The 26,070-nt window shown below is 41.9% G+C and overlaps 1 protein-coding gene and 1 non-coding gene across 3 annotated transcripts in view; one reads left to right on the top strand and one right to left on the bottom strand.

The window, feature by feature from the left end:
- The window catches only part of SLC4A8 (solute carrier family 4 member 8), a 69,459-nt gene that overhangs the window by 36,806 nt on the left and 6,583 nt on the right, over nt 1-26,070 (top strand). For both annotated transcript variants that reach the window (XM_054591088.1, XM_054591087.1), the window contains exons 12-22: nt 1,687-1,861; nt 2,479-2,612; nt 3,355-3,600; nt 7,229-7,334; nt 7,955-8,116; nt 10,007-10,120; nt 12,782-12,943; nt 13,766-14,017; nt 18,987-19,055; nt 20,182-20,355; nt 22,955-23,092. In XM_054591088.1, the coding sequence (XP_054447063.1) occupies nt 1,687-1,861; nt 2,479-2,612; nt 3,355-3,600; nt 7,229-7,334; nt 7,955-8,116; nt 10,007-10,120; nt 12,782-12,943; nt 13,766-14,017; nt 18,987-19,055; nt 20,182-20,355; nt 22,955-23,092 (1,732 nt within the window). The remainder of the gene's footprint in view (nt 1-1,686; nt 1,862-2,478; nt 2,613-3,354; nt 3,601-7,228; nt 7,335-7,954; nt 8,117-10,006; nt 10,121-12,781; nt 12,944-13,765; nt 14,018-18,986; nt 19,056-20,181; nt 20,356-22,954; nt 23,093-26,070) is intronic.
- LOC129085137 (U6atac minor spliceosomal RNA) lies at nt 14,786-14,913 on the bottom strand. The gene has a single exon (XR_008530644.1). It is a non-coding gene; the product is annotated as a U6atac minor spliceosomal RNA (small nuclear RNA).

Raw genomic sequence — 26,070 nt, 5'->3', positions numbered from 1 at the left:
GGCTGGGAATTGAACCTGCCACCTTTTGGTGTATGAGACAGTGCTCCAACCAACTGAGCCACCCAGCCAGGGCAACAGTAATTCTTTAAATTTTATATTGCTCAGTCCATATGCAACTTTTTGTGATTGTCTCAGTAACATGTTTTTAGAGTTAATTTGTTTGACATAGGATCCGATCAAGGTTTGCATTTGGTTATTATGTTTCCATTCTATAACAACCCTCTCTCCTTTTCTTCTATGCCATTGATTTATAGAAGAAACCAGGCAAATTGTACTGCAGAGTGCTGAATGGCTCTTTTTGTTATTCACCTAACAACTTTCACCATGGCACGGTTACTCCACTCTTAGAAGCGACTCGGTGTGGGAACACTGCTAATCCTTGGTGTGGATATCTTGCACTTGATCTGTCTCATCTTTGGGAAGTGGAGAGGAGTCCTCAAGTCCTGCCACCGAGTCCTGTTGGTTCTAATTCCTGATTAGCCCCTGAATCCACTCAGTTCTCACCCCAGTCCACTGCCTCTAGTCTTGCCCCATGTTCCATTCATTACACCCACGCCAGCGTGATCCTTATACAATGCAGGTTTAATTTATGTTGCACTGCTGTTTACAATCCTTCAGTGACTTGACATTCCATTGGGATAAAGTTCTAATTCCTTAAAACAGGTTCCAAGGTTTTCTGTGGCGCAGCCTTTCCAGCTGCTCTAGCCTCGGCTGTCGGTACTCGTCTCTCACACTGTCTTTCCAGCCGTATCTCTTTCAGCACCTCGGACTTGCCACATGCTTTCCCCTCTAGGCTCCATCTGTCCTAGCCCCTCTGCCTCCTCAGGCTATCTCCTGGGCCACTCTGCGAACCCCTGCTGAATTGCCCCTCCCTGTGCTGCGCTGCCTGTCTCCTGCACCAGGCCTTTGGTGCTGGAGAGGACTGTGTTTGTCTTGCTCGCTGCTGCATCTCCAGTACCTGGCACAGTGCCTGGTACAAAGTATCTGCTACTACTTGTCAACTGCATGAATGAATTATTATGCTAATTTCTCAAGAGTAAGGTGGGTAGTTGTTCAGAGTAGGAAAGTGCATGTGAAAGAGGTGTTTTGTCTAGAAAGATGTAATAAAACTAACAATTTTAATATCTTGAATTGGTTTTGCACCTTTCTTCCTAACAACTCAGAATTTGAAGCTTGAAGCTGATACTTAATTTCATGCTAATTTTTTGGAACTTTCTATTGAATGGGTAGTATGCACATTAAATTAATTCTTTTTATGCTTTGGACAATCATTCAAAGTTGTGCTCTTAGTTGCAAATAGAATCGGTGCTGACCCCAGGCATATCTTTTGTACTTGAGGGTCAAATTGAAGCCAAAGTATCACCTCAGTACAGAGCATATTTGAAGGGCCTTTTTGTTTTTTTAAGATTTTATTTATTTATTTTTATAGAGAGAAGAAGGGAGGGAGAAAGAGAGGGAGAGAAACATCGATCGGTTGCCTCTCACATGAGCCCCAACTGGGGTAGGGTCCACAACCCAGGCATATGCCCTGACCAGGAATTGAACTGGTGACCTTTTGCTTTGTGAACAATATTCCACCAGTTGAGCCACTCCAGTCAGCGCTTGAACTGCTTTTAAATGTGTGCTGTTCTTATGCTCCTGTGAAAAAGGGACTGTGCTAGAGGTCTGTCTGCCGTATTTTCACAGGCTATTTGGGGGCTTGGTGTTGGACATCAAGCGGAAGGCCCCCTGGTACTGGAGCGACTACCGGGATGCACTCAGCTTACAGTGTTTGGCCTCCTTTCTGTTCCTGTACTGTGCCTGCATGTCACCTGTCATCACCTTTGGGGGATTACTTGGAGAAGCCACAGAGGGACGCATAGTAAGAACTTTTAACCACTCTTAATGTTCCAAAGAAGACTTAAAATACTGTAATGGCAGCCAGCTTCTCTGGGGGAGAAATGCCCTGGGCTAGGACTAAAGAGACCGAAGTCTTTCTATTGAATTACTGGGGTATTCTGACTTCATACCACACAGCAACACAGTTCTTCTTTTAGAACAGACTTACTTCTGCTTGAATATCAATTTCAGTAGCTGATTGTCCAGTTGAATTGCCCATTGCTCCAAGGATGGGAAATGATATATTAATGTCATTTGAAAATAAGATTTAAGGTGACTCTGTACGATATCTCGTAGTGTGAATGGTATCAGTGCTTTCTAAATATATTTCTAATTATATTTAAACAGTGACCTGAGTCACTGCAGAATAGCACTTAGTTAAGGAACCATATGTGGATGGATTTGGGCTTCTGAATTATCAAAGTGATACCATTTACAGGAATATTAGACAATGTGTACACATCACTCTTGCTGAGATGAAATACAAGCAAAGAATTCGTCAGGGCACACATGAGACCTAAGCCAGGAATGTACATAAGCCCACACTGCTCTTTCCAGATGGGCTGTGAGCTCAGTGACGATTTTTTTTTCCCCTCTCAGAGTGCAATTGAATCCTTGTTCGGAGCCTCCATGACTGGGATTGCCTATTCCTTGTTTGCGGGACAGGCTCTCACCATCCTGGGAAGCACTGGACCAGTGCTTGTGTTTGAAAAGATTCTGTTCAAATTCTGCAAGTAAGACATTTGGTTTTCTGAAAACTCTAGTTGGATGTGATATTGTGCTGTAGGGGTTGAATGCTGGGGACCCAGCTGAGTAGATGCAGGCAAATATTCTGGACGGTAAAAACCAGAAGAACATCAGTGTGTTGATCTGCCTCCGGGTGGTACCAAACTTGTAACAGCAGATCTCCTAGTCTTAAAGAGCTTTATTAATGTCCCTCAGCCATGATTGAAATCCTGACTCTTTATCTTTAAAAAGACTTTCCTTAGCTAACCCAAACTCCTCCATTTCCATTTCAGGTCAGTTTTTAATTTGTACTGCTTACCCCTTCATGTTCTGGTTACTGGTGGTGGGTGCTCAGCAATGCCCTCATTTCTCTACCTCTCCCAGAACTGATTTTTTAATAAACTTTTTTTTCATTTTGTAGTGAAAGTAGGATCACGTAGAACAAGAGCCAGCCAGCACTTTTTTCTTAACTGCAAGAATGACATCTTAATCGCATTGGACAGTAGTGGCAGAAATGTGTGTGGGACAGTTCTCCACTTTCTATGTCCTTACTTAGCAAACACCACCCGTGAAGCAAATCTGTGTTACAACTGTCCCAGGGCAGCATTTAAAAGTGAAGTGCAGACAGAATTAGGGAGAACCTGGGTTGCAATACTGGTATAGAGAATATGAGATGAAATCACATTTTTGACTCTTTGTCTCTTAATGCCATCCATCCATGCTTTTTGATGAACCTTGGTCTTGTTTCAGAGACTACGCTCTTTCATACCTCTCCTTGCGTGCTTGTATTGGACTGTGGACTGCCTTCCTTTGTATTGTCCTTGTGGCAACTGATGCCAGTTCTCTTGTCTGCTACATAACCCGCTTCACTGAAGAAGCATTTGCCTCCCTAATTTGCATTATTTTCATCTATGAAGCAATAGAAAAGCTGATTCACCTGGCAGAGACCTACCCCATCCATATGCACAGCCAGCTGGATCACCTTAGCCTGTATTAGTAAGTATGCTTTCTGCTGATCTTTTTTTTTTTAATTGAGCAAATGGCCTGAGTTTAATGGCTGATGTAGTATGCCAGGCAGTGCTTACAGCTTCTGTTAGGGAACTGTCTTGGCCTTCTGGGAAACAGAGCTCAGATATGGATGTGGAGACTTCGGGGGCTGCCAAAGGAGAACAGTCAAAATTGATGACAGAGAAGATGGCCTAAGAGGGAAACTCAGATGGGACTTGAGAAATGCTTCCCAAACATGTCTTTTGGTTCCAGGCATTGAGACAAAAATAGGCTGCAAATGTAGCAGGGAGAATTCAGTTATTTTTTGGGAAGAACTTCGTTTTGTGAGGACTTGTGAGGAGACCCTGGGACCATGTTATCAAGATATCTATCTAGAAATCTATTTATTTACCTAGATTTCAACAAAAGATACTGTTTTCTTCTCATGTTCAACACAGTTTGGATCAGCTGGAAAAAATACATTATTTGTCTGTGTTTTCAGCTGTCAAAGAGGGTCTGGTCCTATACAACATTTCTTCTCTGGAATAGTATTCTCCAGATTAGGACTAAAGACCGTCATCCTTTAGCTATGCACATGAAGTTCCATCCCTTCTTGCTGTACAGTTCTGGTGCAGAGGGTCTGATTGTGCAGTGAATGATTTCAACCTGGAACAACCTGAGTAGAAAGGGCACACTGCATGGAGGTGTCTGCTAACTAGCAACAGATGCACTTTTATTGATCCTAGTTATTATTCCTCAACCTAAAAAAAATAAGAATTTATACAAAATTTATCAGAATTAAAAAAAATTGTTTTATTACAAAATAACAACCATTAGAGAATATAATCTCTGAAGCTTAGTAGATAGCCATCTGGCATTGCAGTAAGGTTCATTCTTTTATCTTTTTTTATCTTTGATTTCATTTATTTATTTAACAAATATTTGTTGAGCATCTACTATGTGCCAGCACTGTTTTAGGCCCTGGAAACATAGCGATGAACATGACAGACAAAGGATCTATCCTCATGAGGCTTATATGCAAGTGGAAGAAGACAGACAAAACTATCTAGTTCCAGACTGAGTAGACTTTGGATCTGAATACTGTAATTCTTTTTTAGTAAAGCTCAAATGGTATTTTTCTTAGTTGCATTCCATTGTCAGTTCGTATGGAGCTGATATGAAGCTAGAACTTTCCAAGACTTTAAATGATTTTATGTTAGTATGTGTGGAACTGATTTTTTAATAGACGATCTTTTCAGAGCAGTTTTAGGTTCACAGCAAAATTGAGTGGAAAGTACCAAGAGTTCCCATACACCCGCCGCCCCCACATGTGCACAGCGCCCTCCACTGTCAGCAGCCCGTACCAGAGCGGCGCGTTTCTCGTAATCAATGAACCTGCACTGACACATCATTATCGCCCGGAGTCCACAGTTTACATTATGTTTCACTCTTGGTGTTGTACATTCTGTGGAGTTTGACAAATATTTAATGACATATCTATCTCTATAGTATCATACAGAACAGTTTCACTGTCCTGAAAATCCTCTGTGATTTGCCTACTTATCCTACCCTATCATCCCAACCCCTGGCAACCACTGATCTTACACTGACTCCATAGTTTTGCCTTTTCTGCATCATATAGTTGGAATCATATAGTATTTAGTATTTGGCTTTCAGATTGGCTTCATTCATTTGGTAATATGCACTTAAAGGTCTTCTATGTGTTTTGGCTAAATTTGTTTCTTTTTATTTACTTATATTTTTAAAATTCATTATTTTAAAATTAAATTTATTGGGGTAACTTTGGTTAGTAATTATATATTTCAAGTGTACAATTTTATAATACATTATCTGTATATTACATGTGTGCTCACTACCCAAAGTCTAGTCTCCGTTTGTCACCATATACAGAGTGGAGCAAAAGGTTTACAGTTGTGAGTATGCAAAACGCAGAATTTATTCTCATATTAGTATTTTTAAATTGTTATTTCCCATAAGAACAACTGTAAACCTACTTTGCCCTACCCTTTACTTGACTCCCTTTACCCTCCTCATTCTTATTTTTTTCTGGTAACCACTCTACTGTTCTCTCTGTCTATGAATTTGTTTGTTCATTTGTTGCTTTTTCTTTTATATCGCACATATGAGTGAAATCGTGTGGTTCTTTCAGGGTGCCCAACCTGCGGCTCACAGGCCACATGTGGCCCAGGATGGCTATGAATAGGGTCTAACACAAGATCATAAATTTACCTAAAACCTTTTTTTTTGCTCATTGTTTTTCGTTAGTGTTTGTGTATTTAATATGTGGCCCAAGACAACTCTTAATCCAGTGTGGCCCAGACATGCCAAAAGGTCGGACACCCCTGCTCAGGATCAGTCCATGCTTTTACAATTGACAGCATTTCATCCTTTCTTATGGCTGAGTAGTATTCCATTATATACACATACCACATCTTTTTAAAAAATTTATTTATTTATTTATTTTTAGAGAGAGGAAGAGAAGGAGAGAGAGAGAGAGACAGAGAGAGACAGAGACATCAATGTGTGGTTGCATTTTACATGATCCCTGCTGGGGACCTGGCCTGCAACCCAGGCATATACACTACACTGGGAATTGAACCAGCAACCCTTTGTTTCTCAGTCCGGTGCTCAATCCACTGAGCCACTCCAGTTAGGGCACACATCTTCTTTATCCAGTTGTCCATCGAAGGACCCTTAGATTTTTTTCTGTTTAGTGCTGAATAATAGTCCATTGTCTAGATATGCTACAGTACATCCATTTACCTACTGTAGCATATTCTCTCATGCTTCCAAGTTTGGAATTGATTTTTTAAATATCTAAATGTAAATAGCTTTCCCTATTATTTTTCATTTTGTTGATTTCCTCCTGTTTTATAAACTGTTGAGATCTTTTAAATTTTAATTCTGTTCATGCTATATCCTTAGGAGGCATTTTCATTAAATTCATAGACGAAACAGAGTTGGTGGGAATGGCTCTGTCGGTTGAGCATATGGGAAGCCGGTTCAGGCATGCAGCGTGCTGGGGCTGGGGGGCGGCATGGTGGCCAGTGGGACAGGTCTGGCCTGGTCTGGTTTAGATAGAAGAAGAGGCCTGGGAATCCAGGGAATGGCCTAGGTAGTGAATTATCAGGGATGATGCAGTGTCAGGAAGAGCTTACGTCACAATTCCAGAATACTCTGAGTTTTAGAGCAAGGATGTAACGGTTATAGGGAGCAAGATATCCAGGTTTAGAGGAAGCTGTTGGGAGCTGAATGGGTATCTTGTCCTCCTTTCTATGTAGATTGAATTCCATGAGACAACCTTAAGCGATAGAAACTAAGGAACCACCAGGGCTCATTCTGGACACATCAGGTGCTAAGCGTGGTTGTCAGTACAGTTTAATCCAAGACCCACACACTGATTACAGTCCATCTTTTTTAATGACTGACTGGAAAATCTGGGCGTGGTTGGGCCTACAGATGGGCCTTAACCAAGAGAACCAACCTCAGGGATGTGAGGTGGGCAAATGAGAAGCAAGCCAGGCTCTGATGAGAGAACCTTTAGCCCACTCATGGCTAAACATATTCCATTGAAGAGTTGGCTGCCTACCTCAGGAATCTTTTTTTTCCCTCTCAGCTGCAGGTGTACTGTCCCAGAGAATCCAAACAATCACACACTGCAGTATTGGAAGGACCGTAACATCGTGACAACGGAAGTCCACTGGGCTAACCTGACTGTTACTGTAAGTCTAGGAGCGGCCAGATGGCTGAGCGTTGTGACTGCCAGGGTTAAGGGGATCTTCTTGGTAGAAGTGGCTGGCCCTTTAGCAAGCTCTGGCATTTATAGAAATAAAGCTTTTTTATTTTTAAACTCTTCTTACTGACTGTTTTCCCCCTTCAAAATTCTCTGGTACCTAAAGGGAAAAGAAGATTATCTCCCTTTTCCCTCCCACATACAATAGCGCTATCCTACCCAGTGATCCTGCACTAAGGATGTCTGGGGATGAAACCAGGCAGGGTTGGGGAGCTGATCTGGGTTTTATGGAGCTTGAAGAACATTCAAATTCGTTAAGTCCCCTCTAATAAAATTCATACAAATTGCCAGGGCCTGCCCAAAACCTCCCATTTGCTTGAGGCAGTTCTGGTTTCATTGTAACAGTGTGCTAGTTAGGACCATAAGGAGTTACCCTACCTGGAAGGGGACTGTGCAAGCCAGGGCCCCGCAACTGCATGGAGCCTAGTGCTGCTGGCAGCTTCTGCTCTCCAGCAACCGTGGGATGGCAGTGAGTCGTGGGCTCAGAGGGCAGCAGCTAGTTACTCCCTCCTACCTGCCGTGCGTTACCCAGAATGTTCGTTCCTCCAGGAATGCCAGGAGATGCATGGAGAGTTCACAGGATCTGCGTGCAGCCATCATGGACCCTACACTCCCGATGTGCTCTTTTGGTCCTGCATTCTGTTCTTTACCACCTTCATCCTCTCGAGCACCTTAAAGACATTTAAGACAAGCCGTTATTTCCCAACCAGAGTAGGTAGCATGTTCATACATTTCTTTTCTGTTAGCATTCAATATCACAGGGCCTGTTCTCAGCCTCCATGCTGCTTGCTGAGTAGAGTGGCAGCTGGAGAGCTCTAAATGTCCTGAGGAGCCACGCGGTAGCACCTCCTCTGCTTGTGTCCTGCAGGCCCTTTCATAGGTGTGTGGTGTGGAATGAGGAGTTGATACATAAAAGCTTTTTGATTTAAAAGTGCCAGGTGTGTTTAAGGTGGAGTAGTATTCTCTAAAAGCTATTATGTTTCATTTCTAGAATGCTGTTAAATTTTATTTACAGAACGCAATAGCTACAGCTGACTCTGTAATATAGTTAACTGGGATGATCACTTCAGATATGTAGGTGACCCCAAAGTCTCCTCCCAGGATAGCACTTGTAATAGCTTATGAAAGCACTGGTCACACTGGCTGCCGCAGTGAACATGCTCCGGACTTGGTTTGCATGCTGTTTTTAGCCTCGTTAACCTTTCCGTGACGCGGGTGGCACTGGCTGTCACGGCGAATTATGGCAGGGCAGAATTATAGGCCAAGTGTAGGGTAGCTGAAGGGGCCATTGCTTTGAAAAGGAACTTGAATCAGGAAGAAATGGTTTTCAATCAGGCATGTTTGCAGAGCAGGATGTATGAATGGGTAGCAGGCTCGGGTGATCAGATATTTACTGTACGCATGTGCATGACTAAAACACATTCTTGGACTTCACTGAGCCTACGCAGTAGTTAAGGGAGGCACATCCTAAATAAGCTCTGGGTCATTGTTTCCATTCTGGCAAATACTGAACAAGTGGCAGTTGTGTACTTGCTCAGGTCTGGGTTAAGTACTACGGGGGATGCAAAATAAGTGTAAAACATGGCCTCTGCCATCAGATAGGGAGGGGAAACAGATGAGCCAGCCAAGTCCGTATGAGACAGTGACAACGAGTTGGGTGCCAGCCTGGCATATAAGCACCGCAGAAGTTCAGAGGAGAGAGGAGTCGCTGGGCTCCAGGATAGTCAAGATGGGCTTCACGGTGGGGACAGCTACGTGGGCAGAGGATTTATGTAACATTCAGAGGAGAACTAACAAAACCAGGGAGTGGGAGCTGGAAAGCTCAGGTTTCAAAGGAAAGCAAAGTCAGGTTCAGGTATCAGTGATGCTAAATGTGTCTGAAGTATAGTTTGCTCTGTCTCTGTTGGAATTTCAGGTTAAGGCAGCCACCGAGCATTTTAGAGGCATTGTTTTCTGTTAAAGCTACACTAAACTATAAAGTGGGATAGTCCTCTTAGGAACAAAATGGTGATAGATGCTATGCAGAAAAGGAAAGGTGATAGATGCTATGCTAAAGCAGGAAAGGAGTATCAGGAATGCTGGGGTGGAGGGTGGCGACCAGTTGTAAGCAGGGTTGTCCAGAGATCTTAGGGAAGGCGATATTTGAGCGAGCCTAAAGGGGGTAAGCGAGTGACCCAAGAGATTATTGGAGAAAAAATGTTGGAGGTACACGGATGAGCAAGTACAAAGACCCTAAGGTGGCAGTGAGTCTGGCATGTTGAAGAGACAAGGAGGTCTGTGTGCTGGAGCAGAGTGAACACGTGGGAGAGCGTCAGGAGCTGGGGTCAGAGAGGTGGTGTTGCCCGTGTGTGTGCGCCTCATAGGCCAGAAGGCTCTGTGGGGTTTTAAATCAATGAAATGAGGAACCATTGAAGGGTTTTGGTGGAGGTATTAACTTGGGCATGTTAACATTCTGTTGTTCAAATATGCTTGTATTAATTCAAGTATAAAATTAAAGCATTTGTCTGAGGATTTTTTAACCTTTTACGATGCTAAATTCTTTTCTCCTGCATGCAACCTACTCAAACACTTTTCTAACCCTTTTGCATTTTTGCGTGCCAGGTACGCTCCATGGTGAGTGACTTTGCTGTTTTCCTCACAATCTTCACAATGGTGATTATTGATTTTTTGATTGGAGTCCCATCACCAAAGCTTCAAGTGCCCAGTGTGTTCAAGGTAAACAAATCTCAGGATACTTGGCACTCTCATAGAATCTGGTCCTGAGTTTATTTCAAAGGTCCCTTTCCATATCCTAAACCATTAGTTTTGCAGTCCTCTAAATCTGAACCTTGCTCCTTGTAACTTACTTTTCAGAAAAGTGAACTCTGCAGGCTTGGCTAAGTTCAAGTCAGAAAGGAACAAAGCTAAGTTCATTTAACAAACAAAAAGTATTGTTTGTAATCATTAATGCCACTTAACTGTTTTTAATGTTAAAGTTTAAAACAATGGAATGTGCCCATTTGCATAAAGGCATACGAGTTACTGTGGAAATGTGGGGCTCTTGGCACAAGTCTGGTTAACAGCACTTTCATTGAGCATCGCCTGTAGGAGGCCACTGGGAACGGTGAGAAAGCTCAGTGTAGGACCCGGGCCCCCACCCGAAAGGGCCCTGCCCGCTGAGGAGGTGAGCTTGCGGGGGGGCCTCATCCGGAGGCCGGGGCTCCTGCCAGAGTAACCATGACATCTCTTCAACCCTATTTCATTGTTTGCATAACTCTCTATAATCGCTACTATTTTTCCAAAAACCTGTATAAAAAGTAAAATAAATGATCGCTATGTGGGATGTTAAATCTAATTCTGTTTGGAGGCACTAACTGAGTAAACAGAGAAGATGGAAAAGCTGAGCTCAGCTGCATAGATCCCCACAGGGTGGAGAGGAGAGAAAACCTGGCTATACTTAGTGTCTGGGGAAGATTCCCAAGATGAGCGGCGGCAGAGACTGGGGAGGAGGAAAAAGACAGGCACAAAGGCAGGCTTAGACTTGCATATGGCCTTTGTCTTCCCTTTCCCTCTCTCCCTAAAGTAGACCTGACAATTTCTTATTTTATTTTGGTAAATTTGCTGAAATGCCACCAGTTAGAAAGTTATGAATTAAAAAAACACCTTCTTTAAATATATAATACCTCCAAGAATATGCCATTCTCACCTTTGTGTGAATGAGCGCACTATCAGCTTTCTCTCTAATGCCTAGCTCAGGTTGACCCGGCAGGAGGAATCGATTTTGTGCAAAAATAATTAATTTGAGAGCATTGAGCAGTCCTTGAAATGGTTCCCTGATGGGTAGGCTTAAGATGGGAGGCACTGAATTTCTGGGAAGGAGGTGTCTGGGAGGTGGGAGAAAGATGAGAAAGGGAAATGGGAGAACGTCGAAGAAGATGTTCATTGGCAGGCCTTGCTTTCAGGAAGCAGAGAAGAAATTTTCTTCCTTTTCCCTTCCCTGTTACCCCACATGGCTCCAGTGACCGAGACTCAATCTGAAAGCTGGTGCTATTACCAATGGCTTAATGTAAGTCAGAGTTTGATAGGTTTTTATGTTGGCCCCACTATTTACTTATACTTGGAACATACTTACTAAGGAGACAAAGATTCTACAAACATTCAGAACCTAACCCATTCAGATTTTGGGATTTGCTGACATTATTGAAGAGTCTTTGAATCCTAGAGTCACGTCCAATATGGAACCAAATACTTTGGATACAACAGTTTTTGCTTTGTTTGTTGAGCTTGGGCCAATTCTGGGTCTTTTATCCTCTCTCACTATTTGCCAAACAAGGGGATTTTTTTTTTTCCTCAGAGTACTTTGGAAGAGGAGGCAGAGGTTGAGGATCTAGGAGAGTTTGGCTATGTCGCGAACACCCAAACAAGATTTATGAACAGTGTGGTCTTACAGGGGCACTGGGAGGGCCCTGGCTCAACAAGTCCCCAGGTTCCGCAGTCTTAGGTTCCTCTCTCAAGACTCTAGTGCCTAGGCCTGTTTCAGAGCTGTGGGAGGAGGGCCCTAAACCAATCGAGCTAAGCCCATGAGATTCCTTGAAGCTGCCTCGACTTTGCCTTTATTTGTTCTGTGTACATACCTTATATGGCTTCTGGAGGAAGATAGTCAAAGTTATTTATGTTTGTCATTAGAAGTTATTAAGTGATATTGGACAACAAATTTTGTTGTTAATTATATTTATTTGAGCTAATGTTGAGATAAAGTTGCTTTCTCTATACATAGGGATTTGGAGAGTAGGGGAAGGAAGTGAAAAATTAATGAATAGTTCATAAAAAGTTGATCATTGAGGATGGACTCTGAGCAAGGTCATAGATTTCCTAACAAGTTGCTGTACACTGCAATGCTGTAGAGCAGAGCATAGTGACAGGATAGTTCCTGGAGCATGTGTGAGGAGCAGGCGGGGGTTTTCTTTAAATATTAGACAGTATATAATAATTATGTTTGAGTGGAGGGCTTTGGTAGAAAAGAAAAATTGAAGACCCGAGAGTGTGGCAAAACAAAAGTTAGAAGTTCTTAAGTAAGCTTGAGGTCAGGGAATGAGATGCACACTTGGGTAGGCTGGCTTCAGTTAGAATTCTTTGAGTGTATTGGAAGATAAGGAAGCATATATGTATGTAGGTGAAGATAACTGGGCAAGGGAAATATGTAAAAAACTGTTTTTTAAATAAATAGAGCTTACACTAAAAAGAAAGAGTTGCTGTATTCTATGTCTTTTTTTTTTTAAAGGATTTTCATTCAGGACTAAAAAGATTTGTGGATATTGTGATTCCGTTTGATCTGTTTTGCCCCAGTGATTATAGTTAATTTAAAATACAAAAATAAAACCTTGTTTTTTCCTTTAGCCGACAAGGGATGACCGAGGGTGGATTATTAGTCCCATTGGCCCCAATCCCTGGTGGACTGTGATAGCTGCCATTATTCCGGCCCTCCTCTGTACTATCTTAATATTCATGGACCAGCAGATCACCGCTGTCATCATTAACAGAAAGGAACACAAGCTCAAGGTAACGAGAAATTCAGACCTAGAAGGATTAATGGCATCCTGTTACATTAAAAAAAAAAAAAATTACCATAAACCCATTTAGAACAGGAACCTAGATAAAAGAGACCCTAGATGTAGAACCTAGATGAAAGAAGCCATAGAAAGCGCTCATAAGAGATTTCTAGGGTTTTCTAATCCCTAGAGTGGAACATGACGGTATGATACAGAAGAAGTTTGGGCTCCGTTGCTCTCCACTCAAACTTGTGGGGAAGGTAGCAGGCAGAGTTCCTAGTAGTCCTTATATAGCCACATGCTCTGGGTCAGGCTTATCTTCCTGAGGTTCAGGGCAGGGCTTGGGCCACCATTTCCTAGGGGCAGGTAGTTTCCCATTGCTGTCCATTCCTTGGGCTTCCAGACTAAACCTTGAGCCCAAGCATCCTACAGAGGTAGGGTTGGTTCCAGTGCATATATTATTGAGCAGCTTCATGCCTTCGTCTCTGTTCTTCCCTTACTTAGGAACACACAAATCTGGCAAGGATCTGGGAGTGTGTTGTAGGAACTCAGTAAAGACACTTATCGTCAACCCCTATAGTGTCCACCATCTAGAATGGTTAAGATGTGGCTTGATTGCCGGTTACTCTGCCGAGAAAGGATGACTCTTTGAATGTGGGAGACTCAGTGAGATCTGGGGGCACCTGAATAAAGAATGGATATTGCCATGGTTTGGCCAGGCTAAGGTTTCCCTTTTCCTTCTCTGTTCCCTCTGGACCAGGAGGGGCTGGCATGCTCTGAGCTCACTGTTCTATGCCCTACTGATGGTGACGAATGCTGTGTTTCCCCGCAGAAAGGCTGTGGTTACCACCTGGATCTGCTAATGGTGGCCATCATGCTGGGTGTCTGCTCCATCATGGGTCTGCCCTGGTTTGTAGCTGCGACTGTCCTGTCCATCACACACGTGAACAGCCTCAAACTGGAATCCGAGTGCTCCGCTCCTGGAGAACAGCCCAAGTTCTTGGGTATCCGAGAACAGAGAGTGACAGGCCTTATGATTTTTGTGCTGATGGGCTGCTCAGTCTTCATGACGGCTATATTAAAGGTAATCAATCATCCGCTCACTCATTAGGTAATATATTGAGTGCCTGATTTGAAAATAAGAAAGAGTTTATTCAAGTGGAGCAAGATAGATAAGATGTATTGAAAAGTTAATTAAGAAAACAAGCATAATAATCAGAGAATATAACTGAGAAAAGGAAGTATATAGTGGTCCATGATGCTGTAGAGAATTAAAGGGGCACTGTCGTAGTGTGGATAGAGGAGGCCTTGCTAAGGAGATGGTGTTTGAGATTAGGTGGAGCCAGCCATGCCATGAGGAGTGGGGCATGGCGTGGGGGAAGGGGGAAAGCAGTCTGGTGAGGCCCTGAGGCGGGGAGGAGTTATATATGTTCTAGGAAATGTCAGGGCCATGAGACTCAGGGATGTTGAGTAAAGACAAGAGCACAGTGAGATGAGATGGCAGAGTGAGCGGGGGCGGATCCTGCAGGGCCTTGCTGACAAACAGTAAAGGTAACTTTTGAAGGGCTTTTTAACAGGACAGGGGCACGATCCATTTTATATTTCAAAAAGCTCGCTCTGGCTGATGACTAGAAGACTAAGTTTTAGGATTGGGTTAAAAATAGAAGCAGAGAGACCAATGAGGCTATTGCAGGTAAGAAACGACAGTGGCTTGGCTGAGGGAGTTGGTGGTAGAGATGGGTAAGAGCCATGTTGTCTGTATATTTTGAAGGCAGATCCAAAGGTCTTGGCAGATATAGAATGGGGTGAGGAAGATGGAAAAGTTGACATGCCTGCTAGGTTTCTAACTTGGCCACCTGCGTGGTGAGTGATGGCCCCTAAGGAGGTGGCAATGCCTTAACCATATGTGTGTTGTTAGACCCCAGAGCCTCTTCCATCCTTGTCAAGAGGAGTCTAACCTTCTCTCCTTTCATACAACATTGACAGTGACATCTAAGATGGAGAAGACTGAGTGAAGGAGAAGTGATTTTGTGAGGGGTGAGGCTGTGGTCAGATTTTGGGTAAGATATTCAGGAGGCATCTCAGTGAAGAGGCTAGAGGAGGGTTATGGACTAAAAATGTAAATGTGGGAGTCAATAGCACATAGATGGTATTGAAAGCTAAGTGAGTTGATTAGATCACTCAGGAGACAGAACAGAATCTGAGGAGCTCCATATTTAGAAGATGGATAGGGGAGCAACAGAGACTCTGAAGGAGCGGCCAGGGGTGGGAGGGAAACCAGAAGGGTGTGGTGTCAGGGAAGCCACGCGAGGGGCTTATTTCAAGTGGAGGGATTAGGCAGAAACTGTCTAGAGAGATGAAGACTAAACAAAGGCCATTGGATTTGGCCACAGGGAGGCCTAATGTGCCTGGACAAGAGCAGATACAGTAGAAAAATAGGGCAGAAGCTGAATTACAGGGGACCGAAGAGTAAATAGCAGGTGAGGAAGTTAAGAGTGTGAGCAGGCACCTCTTTCAAGAGATTTTTCTGTGAAGTGGAGTAGAAAAGGGGACAGTGGCTGTTATGAGATGTGGGGTTAAAAGGGGATATTTGGAAAGATGGAAGATAAACATGAGAAAAAAACATTCCATGTGTGGGTGGAGGGCCTGCGTCTGGGAAAACTGGGCAGAAAGGAAAGCCTTACGGCTGTGCCCCCAAGCCTCCGCCGCCTGGAACGCCTACCTGCCTTGCCTCCATTCCCCGCCTGCGGTGAACCTTTGAGCACCCCGGCCCGCACTGCAAGTGCTACTTAAGGGTGAGAGTTGAGAGGGATGGAAAAGGATTCTGCACTGTATTCCTGACCCCTTACTTCCCACTCAATCTTGCCACCTCTCCTCATTCCCCTTACCCACTTCCACTCCCTGTCCCCAGCCCTTCCCCCTCTTCCTCATCTGGCCTCGGTGCCTTCTGCGAGAGCCCAAAGATTGCTGCTCCTCCAGGAGTGTAACCACAAGGTTGTGGCGATGGGCATGGCCTGGCCTTCCCATGACGGCCTCAGAAGGGTTCTTTTAGAAAACCTTTCAATAGTTCTACAAACAAAGTTAGCACCAAATTGAGATGTCTACTCATCTAGAGCTGGCACAACATAAAATCCGATGGGGGCTTTTCCAGTTCTGAGAGGAATTATGATTGGGAATGTTCTTTATCTCCAGAATAAAAGCAAGTTGACTTTAGTAGTTTTAAAAAATTTGTTTATTTATCGATTTTTGAGAAGAGAGAGAGAAAGAGAGAGAAGAAGAGAGAGAGATAGAGAATGAATTGTTGGTCACTTATTTATGCATTCATTGGTTGATCCTTGTATGTGCCCGAACTGGGGGTCAAACCTGCAGCCTTGGTATATCATGATGGCGCTTAACCAACTGAGCTACCTGGCTAGGGCAAGTTTAGTCTTCAGCTATAAGACTTCCCTTGTCTTGGTTCTATATTTCTCATTTCCCTAACTCATAGAGATGGGCTGAACATTATCTGGATTAATAAATGTGATGGGATAGGTGTGTATGTATACTTAAGTGCAATATAATAATGTTGATATTTCTCCCTAAATCATGACAAGGTACCATACCTCTCCACTCTTGTCCTCAAGTCTTGGTAGCAAAAAAGGAAACTTTTAAAGTCCATGCTAAAATACATCAAATTCTTGAGGAGATGATTGTTTGATTACAAGAAGTTTAAAAGATGCCCATTTTAACCTTATGAAAAAGTAGGCCCTGGCTGGTGTGGCTCAGTGGATTGAGTGCTGGACTGCAAACCAAAGTGTCGCAGGTTCGATTCCTAGTTTAGGGCACATGCCTGGGTTGCAGGCCAGGTCCCCAGTATGGGGCATGCAAGAGTCAACCACATATTGATGTTTCTCTTCCTCCCTTCTTTTCTCCAAAAATAAATAAATAAAATCTTTAAAAAAAAAAAGTGGGCATAAGATCCGAATAGAAACCTCTCCAAAGAGGACATACACATGGCCAATAGACATATTAAAAAATGCTCAGCGTCACTAATCATCAGAGAAATGTAATCAAAACCACAATGAAATACCCCCTTACACCTATCAGAAAAGCTATCATAATTAAATCAACAAACAGGTGCTAGGGAGCATGTGGAGAAAAGGGGACCCTGGTGTACTGTTGGTGGCAATGCAGACTGGTGCAGCCACTGTGGAAAGCAGTGTGGAAGGTCCTCAACAAATTAAAAATGGAACTGCCTTATGATCCAGTGATTCCACTTACGGGTATATATCTGAAGAAACCCAAAACCCTAATTTGAAAGAATACATGCACCCCCATATTCATTGCAGCATTATTTACAATAGCCAAGATATAGAAGCAACTTAAGTGCCCATTGATAGACAAGTGGATAAAGCAGCTGCGGTACCTATACACAATGGACTATTACTCAGCCACAAAAAATTAATGAAATCTTCCCATTTGCAACAGCATGGATAGACTTAGAGAATATTATGCCAAGCGAAATAAGCCAAAGACAAATAACATATGATATCACTTATATGTAGATGCTAAAGAACAAGATAAATAAACAAACAGAATAGAAACAGACTTATATGTAAATCAATAAACTCACAGGGGCCAGGGGGAGGGGTTTTGGGAGACAGGGTAAAAATAGGTGTTGGGATCGAGGAGTACTAATTGGTAGTTACAAAATAGTCATGAGGATGTAAGATAAAGCATAGGGAACGTAGTTAACAGTATTGTAATAACTATCTGTGGTGCCAGGTGGGCACTTGGATTATCAGAGGGAACACTTATGAATGTAACACATGTGCATGTCTATCTGCTGTGCTGTACACCTGAGACTAATACAAAGTGTTGAATGCAAACTGTAATAAAAAAATAAGAAGTATCAGTTTTGAAAAAGAAGGGCATGTGTGTCCAGTAGTGAACTATTAGAAAGAGAACTTTAGAAAATAACCCAAGTGTCCATCATTAGGTGAGTGGATAAAAAAGTGGTGGTACATAATATACAATGGACTATTACTCAGCCATAAAGGCGAATGAAATCTTACTATTTGCAACAACATGGATGGACCTAAAGGGTGTTATGCTAAGCAAAAATAAGTCAGACAGGGAAAGACTAATGCAATATGATTTCACTTATATGTAGAACCTAAAGAACAAAATAAACAAGCAAACAAAACAGAAATAGACTCATAGATATAGAGAACAAACTGAGGGTTGCCAGATGGGAGAGGGGTTGAGGGGCTGGGAGAGAAAGTTAAAGGGATTAAGAAGTACTAAATGGTAGTTACAGAATAGTCACAGGGATGTGAAGTACAGCGTAGGGAATACAGTCAATAATACTGTAGTAACTATGTATGGTGCCAGGTGGGCATTAGAACTATTGAGGGATCACATCATAAATTATATAATTATCTAACCACTCTGCTGTACACCTGAAACTAATGTAAAATAATATTGAATGTCTGCTATAATTGAAAAATAAAATTTAAAAGATGAAAAAAATACACTTTTCCTCTCTCGCTAGTTAAAAAAATAGGAGTGTGTGTCTGACATGGGTAAAACATGAGGCCTATGATTTAACCAGGACCAGATTACACTTAGATGTAATCATTTCACTTTAGAACAAAATGATTTTTATCATAGCCTGTTTCGCTTCTACTTCTAAATCATGAAAAGACAGCAGAAACTAATACAATGTTTATGCTGTGATTTTTGTGACTTCCTTTTTTTTATTTTTCAAAAGATTTTATATACTTATTTTTAGAGAGAGAAGAAGAAAGGGAGAAAGAGAGAGTTACATCAATGTGCGAGAGATACATCGATTGCCTCTCGCATGCCCCCAACTGGGGACCTGGCCTGCAACTCAGGCATGAGCCCTGACCAGGAATCAAACTGCTTTCCTCTGCTTTGCGGGGCGAAGCTCAACCCACTGAGCTGCAGCAGTCAGGACCTGTGACTTTCTTCTCGAAAATTTAGAAGTTGTTATATTCTTGAGTGTGCTGATACCAAGTGTAATATCTGGTCTTTCTACTCTTTGTCTTCAGTTCATCCCAATGCCGGTGCTCTATGGAGTCTTCCTCTACATGGGCGTCTCTTCACTGCAGGGGATTCAGGTATTGTATGGCTCGGCCAGGGCAGTGTCTTCTCGCTGTGAGCTCATTTGTCCTGACCCGGGTAGGACAGTTCTAGCAGAAACTAGTTCTTGAGAAACCTTTGCCTAATCTTGCTGGGTAAGCTATTTTAGATATTTCTTTGGACACTGGGCAAGATACAGTTGTGTTGGCATGCGGGTACAGGGGCTTACAGGGTGGCCTGGCTTGATGTCATGGTTCCAGTCATTTCTTATTTTTCAACAATTTAATTAGACACATTGAACACTAGGTGCTTTGTCAGATGCTAGTAAACTTAGATATGAAAGGTTGGTCAAGAACCAAACTGGCTTCCGCACATGGACAGTACTAGTTTTAGAGCCAGGCTCAATGTGAGGGAGGGACCTTAGCTGGGGGTGCACTGGTGGAGAGGAGATCGGGGAGTGGTGGCAGCTGCCCCAGCCAAGCCACAGGGTACTTCCTGGCACTCTCTGCCATTTCCCATCTGCCAACTCATTCCTCTGAGTCCTTTGAACGGAGAAACTCAGGAGCTTGTCACTGATTACTTGGGTATCCCAAAGATAGAATGACTTAGCTGCTTCTACTATTGGTGGCTGGTTCCTCTTTGTTTTTATGGAATATCCAGTGGTCATTCTTATATACCAAGTTGTAATGTGATTCTGGACAGGTTATTTAATTTCTCTAGGCCTGTTTTTCATTTTATATAAGGAAGGTCATATTTTCTGTATCTGGAATGTTATGAGATTTCATGTTATGTTTTTACTATAAATAATAATAAGAAGCTCCAAACTCCTTTCATAACCAGGAGGAGATTTGGTTTTGATAGTAGAAAGATACAATTGCCTTATTTTCAACAATTCCTAAGAAAGTTCTCTCAGGAACCACAGTGTAGGATAGGAAAAAGAATTTGAACCTAGAATTTAAAAAGATGAATTTTAAATGTGATTCTTGTCTCTTATCAACCTTGGCCAAATTACCTGTTCTCTCTGAGACTCAGTTTCCATTTCTGTCCAGTGGAAATGGTATTGCCTACCTTTCAGAGCGGGTGCTGTAAGAGACATGAATGGGCTTAACAAGTTTCTGACCCAGGGAAACTTCCTGAAAATAAGTGCCAGCCCCCTTCTTTCAGTTCTTCGATCGTCTGAAGCTCTTTGGGATGCCCGCAAAGCACCAGCCAGATTTCATTTACTTGCGGCACGTGCCGCTGCGCAAAGTCCACCTTTTCACCCTCATCCAGCTGACCTGCCTGGTCCTGCTCTGGGTCATCAAGGCGTCTCCCGCTGCCATTGTCTTTCCAATGATGGTGAGTTTTAAAAAATTATTATTTTTTAAATTGTGATAAAATATACATAACATAAAATTTACCATCTTAACCATTTTTAAGTGTATAGTTCAGTGGCATTAAGTACATACACATTGCCACCATGCACCTCCAGAACTTTTTTCACCTTGCAAAACTGAAACTCTGTACCTGTTAAACAATAACTTCCCATTCCTTCCTCCTACCAGCCCTTGGAAACCACTATTCTACTTTCTGTCTCTGAATTTGACTACTCTAGGTACCTCATATGAGTGGAATCTTATAGTATTTTTCCTTTTGTGATTTGCTTATTTCACTTAGCATAATATCTTCAGGGTTTACCCATGTAATAAGGTGTGTCAGAATTTCCTTCCTTTTCAAATGATGACTAATATTCCATTATTTTTATAAGCCACAGTTTGTTTATTCATTTGTTGATAGGTGCTTGAATTGCTTACACCTTTTGGCTATTGAGACTAATGCTTTGACTCTGTGAATAATGGCAACAGGAAACAAATGCCTGTTTGTGTCTCTGCTTTCAGTTCTTTTGGGTAAATACTAAGAAGTGAGAGTTCTGGGTCATATGATACTTGCATTTTTAATTTTTTGAGGACCTGTCATACTGGTTTTCATGGTGGTCGCACCATTTTACATTTTTACATTTCTATGAGCAGTGCATAGGATTCCATTTTCCTAATGGGTCTGAAGTGGTATCTCATTGTGGCTTTAATTTGCATTTCCCTATGGACTAGTGATGTTGAGCATCTGTTCATGTGCTTATTGGCTATTAGCTATTTATATATCTTTGGAGAAATGTCTATTCAAGTTCTTTGCCCATTCTTAGTTTGGGTTTGGTGTTTCTGTTGTTGAGTTTTAGGAGTTCTTTATAACATCTGGATATTGATCCCTAATTGATGAGGAAGTTTTGTTTTTTGATTGGTCTTTGTAGGAGCAGCATTATTTGGGAGACCTTGAGGCGTGGATACGTGTGTGTAACAGCTTGCCATGTTTATTTTCAAGGCTACCAGTCTGCCTGTTCCTCCTTCCTCCCTCGCTGCCCACCCCTGACTTTTTTTGTTAATCTGATGAGGAAAGGATTCTTCATGTTGCAGTAATATGCATATTACTTCAAAGCAATAGAGTTCCTATTTAGAATTTATTGCAATCAGAGGGCCTAAAGTGGTAGAAATGCACTGTTTTGAGCTACAAGGAGAGAGAAAAAGGTTGCTCTAGCACTAAATGACTGGGGCATTCTTACCTTCTTTCTAACTGAATCAAGGGCTTTGGAAAGGAGACTAGGGAAGCTGAACTGTGTGTGGTGCAACAGGTGACAAGCTGTCTTCTAAATCTGGAGTGGGTGATGAAATTCTTGCCACCTGACTGTTCCATTGCCTCCTCTTGATGCCTTCCTCTCCCTGCCTCACTCTGTGTCATGAGGCAGCTAAAAACTCAGTGGGCTGTTCGCAAGTTCCCCAAAGGGTGGGCCTCTAGAGAGAAAAGGCAGTTTGTGTAATGCTGGGGGCTTGTTTGGGTACTTTTGAACTCTGTCTTATGGGGAGAATATTCAAGGCTGAGGAAACCGGAGTTGGGGTTCTTTTCCCCTAGTCTCCTAGATATATACTCTCCTGATGGGTTTCTCAGTTTTGCCAGACTATCTCTGTAGGGTTCTGCATCTGAGTGTTATGTTCAGGGGTTGAGTGTTTGGTTGAAAAATGGCAAATTCCTGACAATTCCTGGAAGGGATGCTGTCAGCTTTGTACTGATGGGAAAATAGTAACTGAAATTCAAAAGAAATGTGATTGAATTTAATAAGCCCGATCTGCCTCATTCTTTGTTCAGTCACCAGAGGTAACTGGTGGACACCAATCAATCCAGGCAGGTCATTCTGAGTTATTTGTTCTCCTTTGGCCAAAGTGGCCCTTTTGGGGGGAAATGGAGCAGCAAGTGAGGCATCTTGAGCTGTTTATATTGACGTGATTAGCTGTCAGATTTTAGGCAAGTTATTCTCTCGCCTTGGGCCTCAGTTTTCCATTTATAAAATGATTATCAGAACAGGCCAGAAGACAGAGACAAAACCACGACAGATCCATGATGGAGGCGTAAAGCAAGGATTTTGTGGGGAATTGTAAAGGCAAAGGATCAGTGGGAATCCGGATAGTCCTTCCAGGTCCCCTCCCTGCGTGGTGAGGCATGCTTGGGCTGTGCACGACTGGCCGGCCCAGGCCCACCATCTCTGAGTTCCTGCGGAGGCACACCCCCAGCCCCCCACCTCCCCGTGCCTCCCTGTTGCCCTTCCTGCTGGCCCCAGGCCAGGGAAGGGGAGCGCTTAGGGCCATCTGCAAATGAAGAGTTTCTCTTTTTAATGAAGGAATTAAATTAGTTACTCTCTAAGTGGTGGGGTTGTTATGAAAATTAGGTAAAATATTGTATATAAAACACCTTAGTATCTGGTACAAAGAGGGCGGTCAACCAAAAGCAACTGTAATGATTATTATCAGTTTGATTTTGCATGAAATGTCTTAGTCTGCTGTGAAAATATGATTGTACTTTTAAGTCAGTAAATGAGGCCCTTTAATTCACTTTGTTGGGTTTTTTTTTTCAGGTTTTGGCCTTGGTCTTTGTCAGAAAAGTCATGGATCTTTGTTTCTCTAAGCGAGAGCTGAGCTGGTTAGATGATCTCATGCCTGAAAGCAAAAAGAAGAAGCTGGATGATGCCAAAAAGAAGGCCAAGGAGGAAGAGGTCATAGTTCTTGCACCAGCTGTGCACTTTGGGGCAGCCTCAAATTACAGAACGTAGGAAAGGCCGCAGGAAAAGTCAGCATGTCTGGAATCCCAAGGGTTATATTTAGGAGCTGGGACGATTCCTCCAAATGTGTTCTCAGCTGAGAAAGGATTAAAGATTCTCGTCCCTATCTGTCCTTCATTTCTGGATTTGATAACCAGTTGTTGTTTTCTGTTTGTCTACAGTCTACTCACCAGGTTCACACTTGGAATATGAACATAAAATCTGCTCTTATTATCCAATCTCCTGGTTCATGTTCTCCCAAAAGGTCTAGTTTGACAAGTATATAAAACCTATTATTTTCTGAAAGTATTTGTTATGTACCAAATTGCAGATGATGTTGTGGTTGGCACCACACAAAGATAACATGCATAGGACTTTCTGTCCTTCCTCATCTCCCTTGGCACTTGGCATCTGCCAGCCACACAATGAACCCTCTATCAGTTGCCTATACATGCAAAGAATGGATGTGTAGCAAAAAGAAAATACCAAACCAAGAACTGAATGAGCCAGAAAGTGTTTCCAAGTACAGTTAGTGCCTGAAATAGTCTCCTTTGCAATGCATTTTAAAAGGCATTGTTTTCTAAACTTTACGATTTTAAAAATCTTGTGTTATTTTTTCCAGTTTTATTGAGATAAAATTGACATAGAGCATTGGATAAGTTTTAAGGTGTAGTACCTAATCATTTGATATATGCATTACAAAATGATTACTGCAATAGGGTTACTTAACACATCTATCACCTCACAGTCATTTTCTGTGGTATGAACTTTAAAATCTACTCTCTTAGCAATTTTCAAATATATAATACAGTATAGTCACCATGCTGTACATTATATCCCCATAATTTATTCATCTTATAACTGAAATTTTATACCCTTTGACTCCCTTTACCCATTTCCTCCATCCCATCCCCACCCCTGGTAACCACCAATCTGTTTTTTATATGACTTCAGTTTTTTTGGATTCTACACATAAGTGAGATTATACAGTGTTAGTCTTTCTCTGTCTGATTTATTTCACTTAGTCCTCCAGGTTCATTCATGTTGCAAATGGCAGGATTTCCCTTTATATGGCTGGATAATATTCCATCGTGTGTGTGTGTGTGTGTGTGTGTGTGTGTGTGTGTGTGTGTAATAACTTTATCCATTCAACTGTTGATGGACACTTAGGTTGTTTCCATGTCTTGGCTATTGTAAATAATGCTGCAATGAACATGGGGGTACAGATAGCTCTTTGAGATAGTGATTTCATTTCCTTTGGCTATATGTTCAGAAGTGGAATTGCTAGATCATATGCTAGTTCTATTTTCAATTTTCTGAGGAACCTCTATACTGTTTTCTATAGTAGCTGTACCAATTCACCTTCCCATCAAGGTGTACAAGGGTTCCCCTTTTATCACATCCTTGCCAGCACTTGTTATCTCTTCTCTTTTTGATACGAGCCCTTCTAACAGGTGTGAGATGATGCTTTATTGTGGTATTGATCTCTTTCCCTGATGATTTGGGATGTTGAGCCACTTTTTCATACACCTGGTGGTCTTTGTATATCTTCTTTGGAAAAATGTCTATCAGGTATTTTGCCTGTTGTTTAAATTGGATTATTTGGTGTGTCTTTGTTTTTGTTTGCTATTGAATTATATGTGTTCTTTATATATTTTTATATTAACTCCTTATCAGACATATAGTTTGGAAATATTTTCTCCCATTCTGTAGATTGCCTTTTCATTTTGTTTATTATTTATTTTGCTGTGCAGAAGCTTTATGTTTGATGTAGTTCTACTTGTTTATTTTCGTTTTTGTTGCTTGTACTTTTGGGGTCATATCCACATCTTTGTCAAGAACAATGTCAAAGAGCCTTTTTGTATTTTCTTCTAGGTTTTGCATTTAAGTCTTAAATCCATTTTGAGTTAACTTTTGTGAATGGTGTAAGACAGAGGTCCAGTTTCCTTCTTTTGCATGTGAATATCCAGTTTCCCCAATGACATTTATTAAAGAGATTATCTTTTCTCCATTGAGTATTCTTGGATCCCTTGTCAAGTACTAGTTGACTGTATATGCATTGATTTATTTCTGGCTCCTGATTCTATTCCATTGGTCTATTTTGTATTACTAAATAAGCTTCACCAATTATAAGCACAAAAACAATGGAAGAAAGTTTAAAGAGAGGACTCACAGAATTCACTACATAAAATGTAAAGTTTTCAGGCATCCAAAAACTCTATTAACAAAATTTTTTAATTATATATATATGTATACATATATATGTGTATATATAGATATAAATACACATATTCATTTACTTACATAAAATTTTGGATGGTGATGTCTTTTAAGAAGAAAAAAAGGGTTTAAGAAGTGACCTTATTCAGAGTGATTAGCTATGGGTCCTCTAAGGAGACATCCATCCCAGCAGAAACCTGAAGCGAAGGGGACATCACGATAACATCTAGGAGTAGGAACATTCCAGGCCAGGGGAACAGCACATGCAAAGGTCTTGTGGCAGGATGAGCTGGGTATACTGCAAGAACATACAGCCCATGAGGCTGGGAGGGGGAAAGAGGTAGCCAGAGACTAGTTAGAAATCCATGGCAGTAGTTCAGGCAAGAGGTGATGGTGGCTTAGGCCAAGGGAGAGTTGGTGAAATGGCTGGATTTGGGACTTATTTTGAAGATAGAGCCAAAGGGTTTTGTTAATTATAGTGAGGATGGGTGAGAGAGAAATCAAGGACAATTCTTAGATTTGGGAGTGAGCAATTAGATGGATGGTTGTGCTACTTATTAATATGGGGAAGACCTAATAACAAGTTTGAGAGGAGAATCAAGAGATGTCTTTTGGATGTTGAGTATAAGGTGGTTAGTAAATATCATATTGCACTGCTTTCTATATTGTACTTATTTCTAAGAAAATTCTTTATAGAATTATTTTTAAACCTA

This window comes from Pteronotus mesoamericanus, unplaced genomic scaffold, assembly GCF_021234165.1.
Source record: "Pteronotus mesoamericanus isolate MK-2021 breed Mesoamerican mustached bat unplaced genomic scaffold, CSHL_Meso_final scaffold_21, whole genome shotgun sequence".
NCBI classification, from domain to species: Eukaryota; Metazoa; Chordata; class Mammalia; order Chiroptera; family Mormoopidae; genus Pteronotus; species Pteronotus mesoamericanus.
Note: the sequence above shows the minus strand (reverse complement) of the source record. Positions and strands in the feature narration are given on the sequence as shown.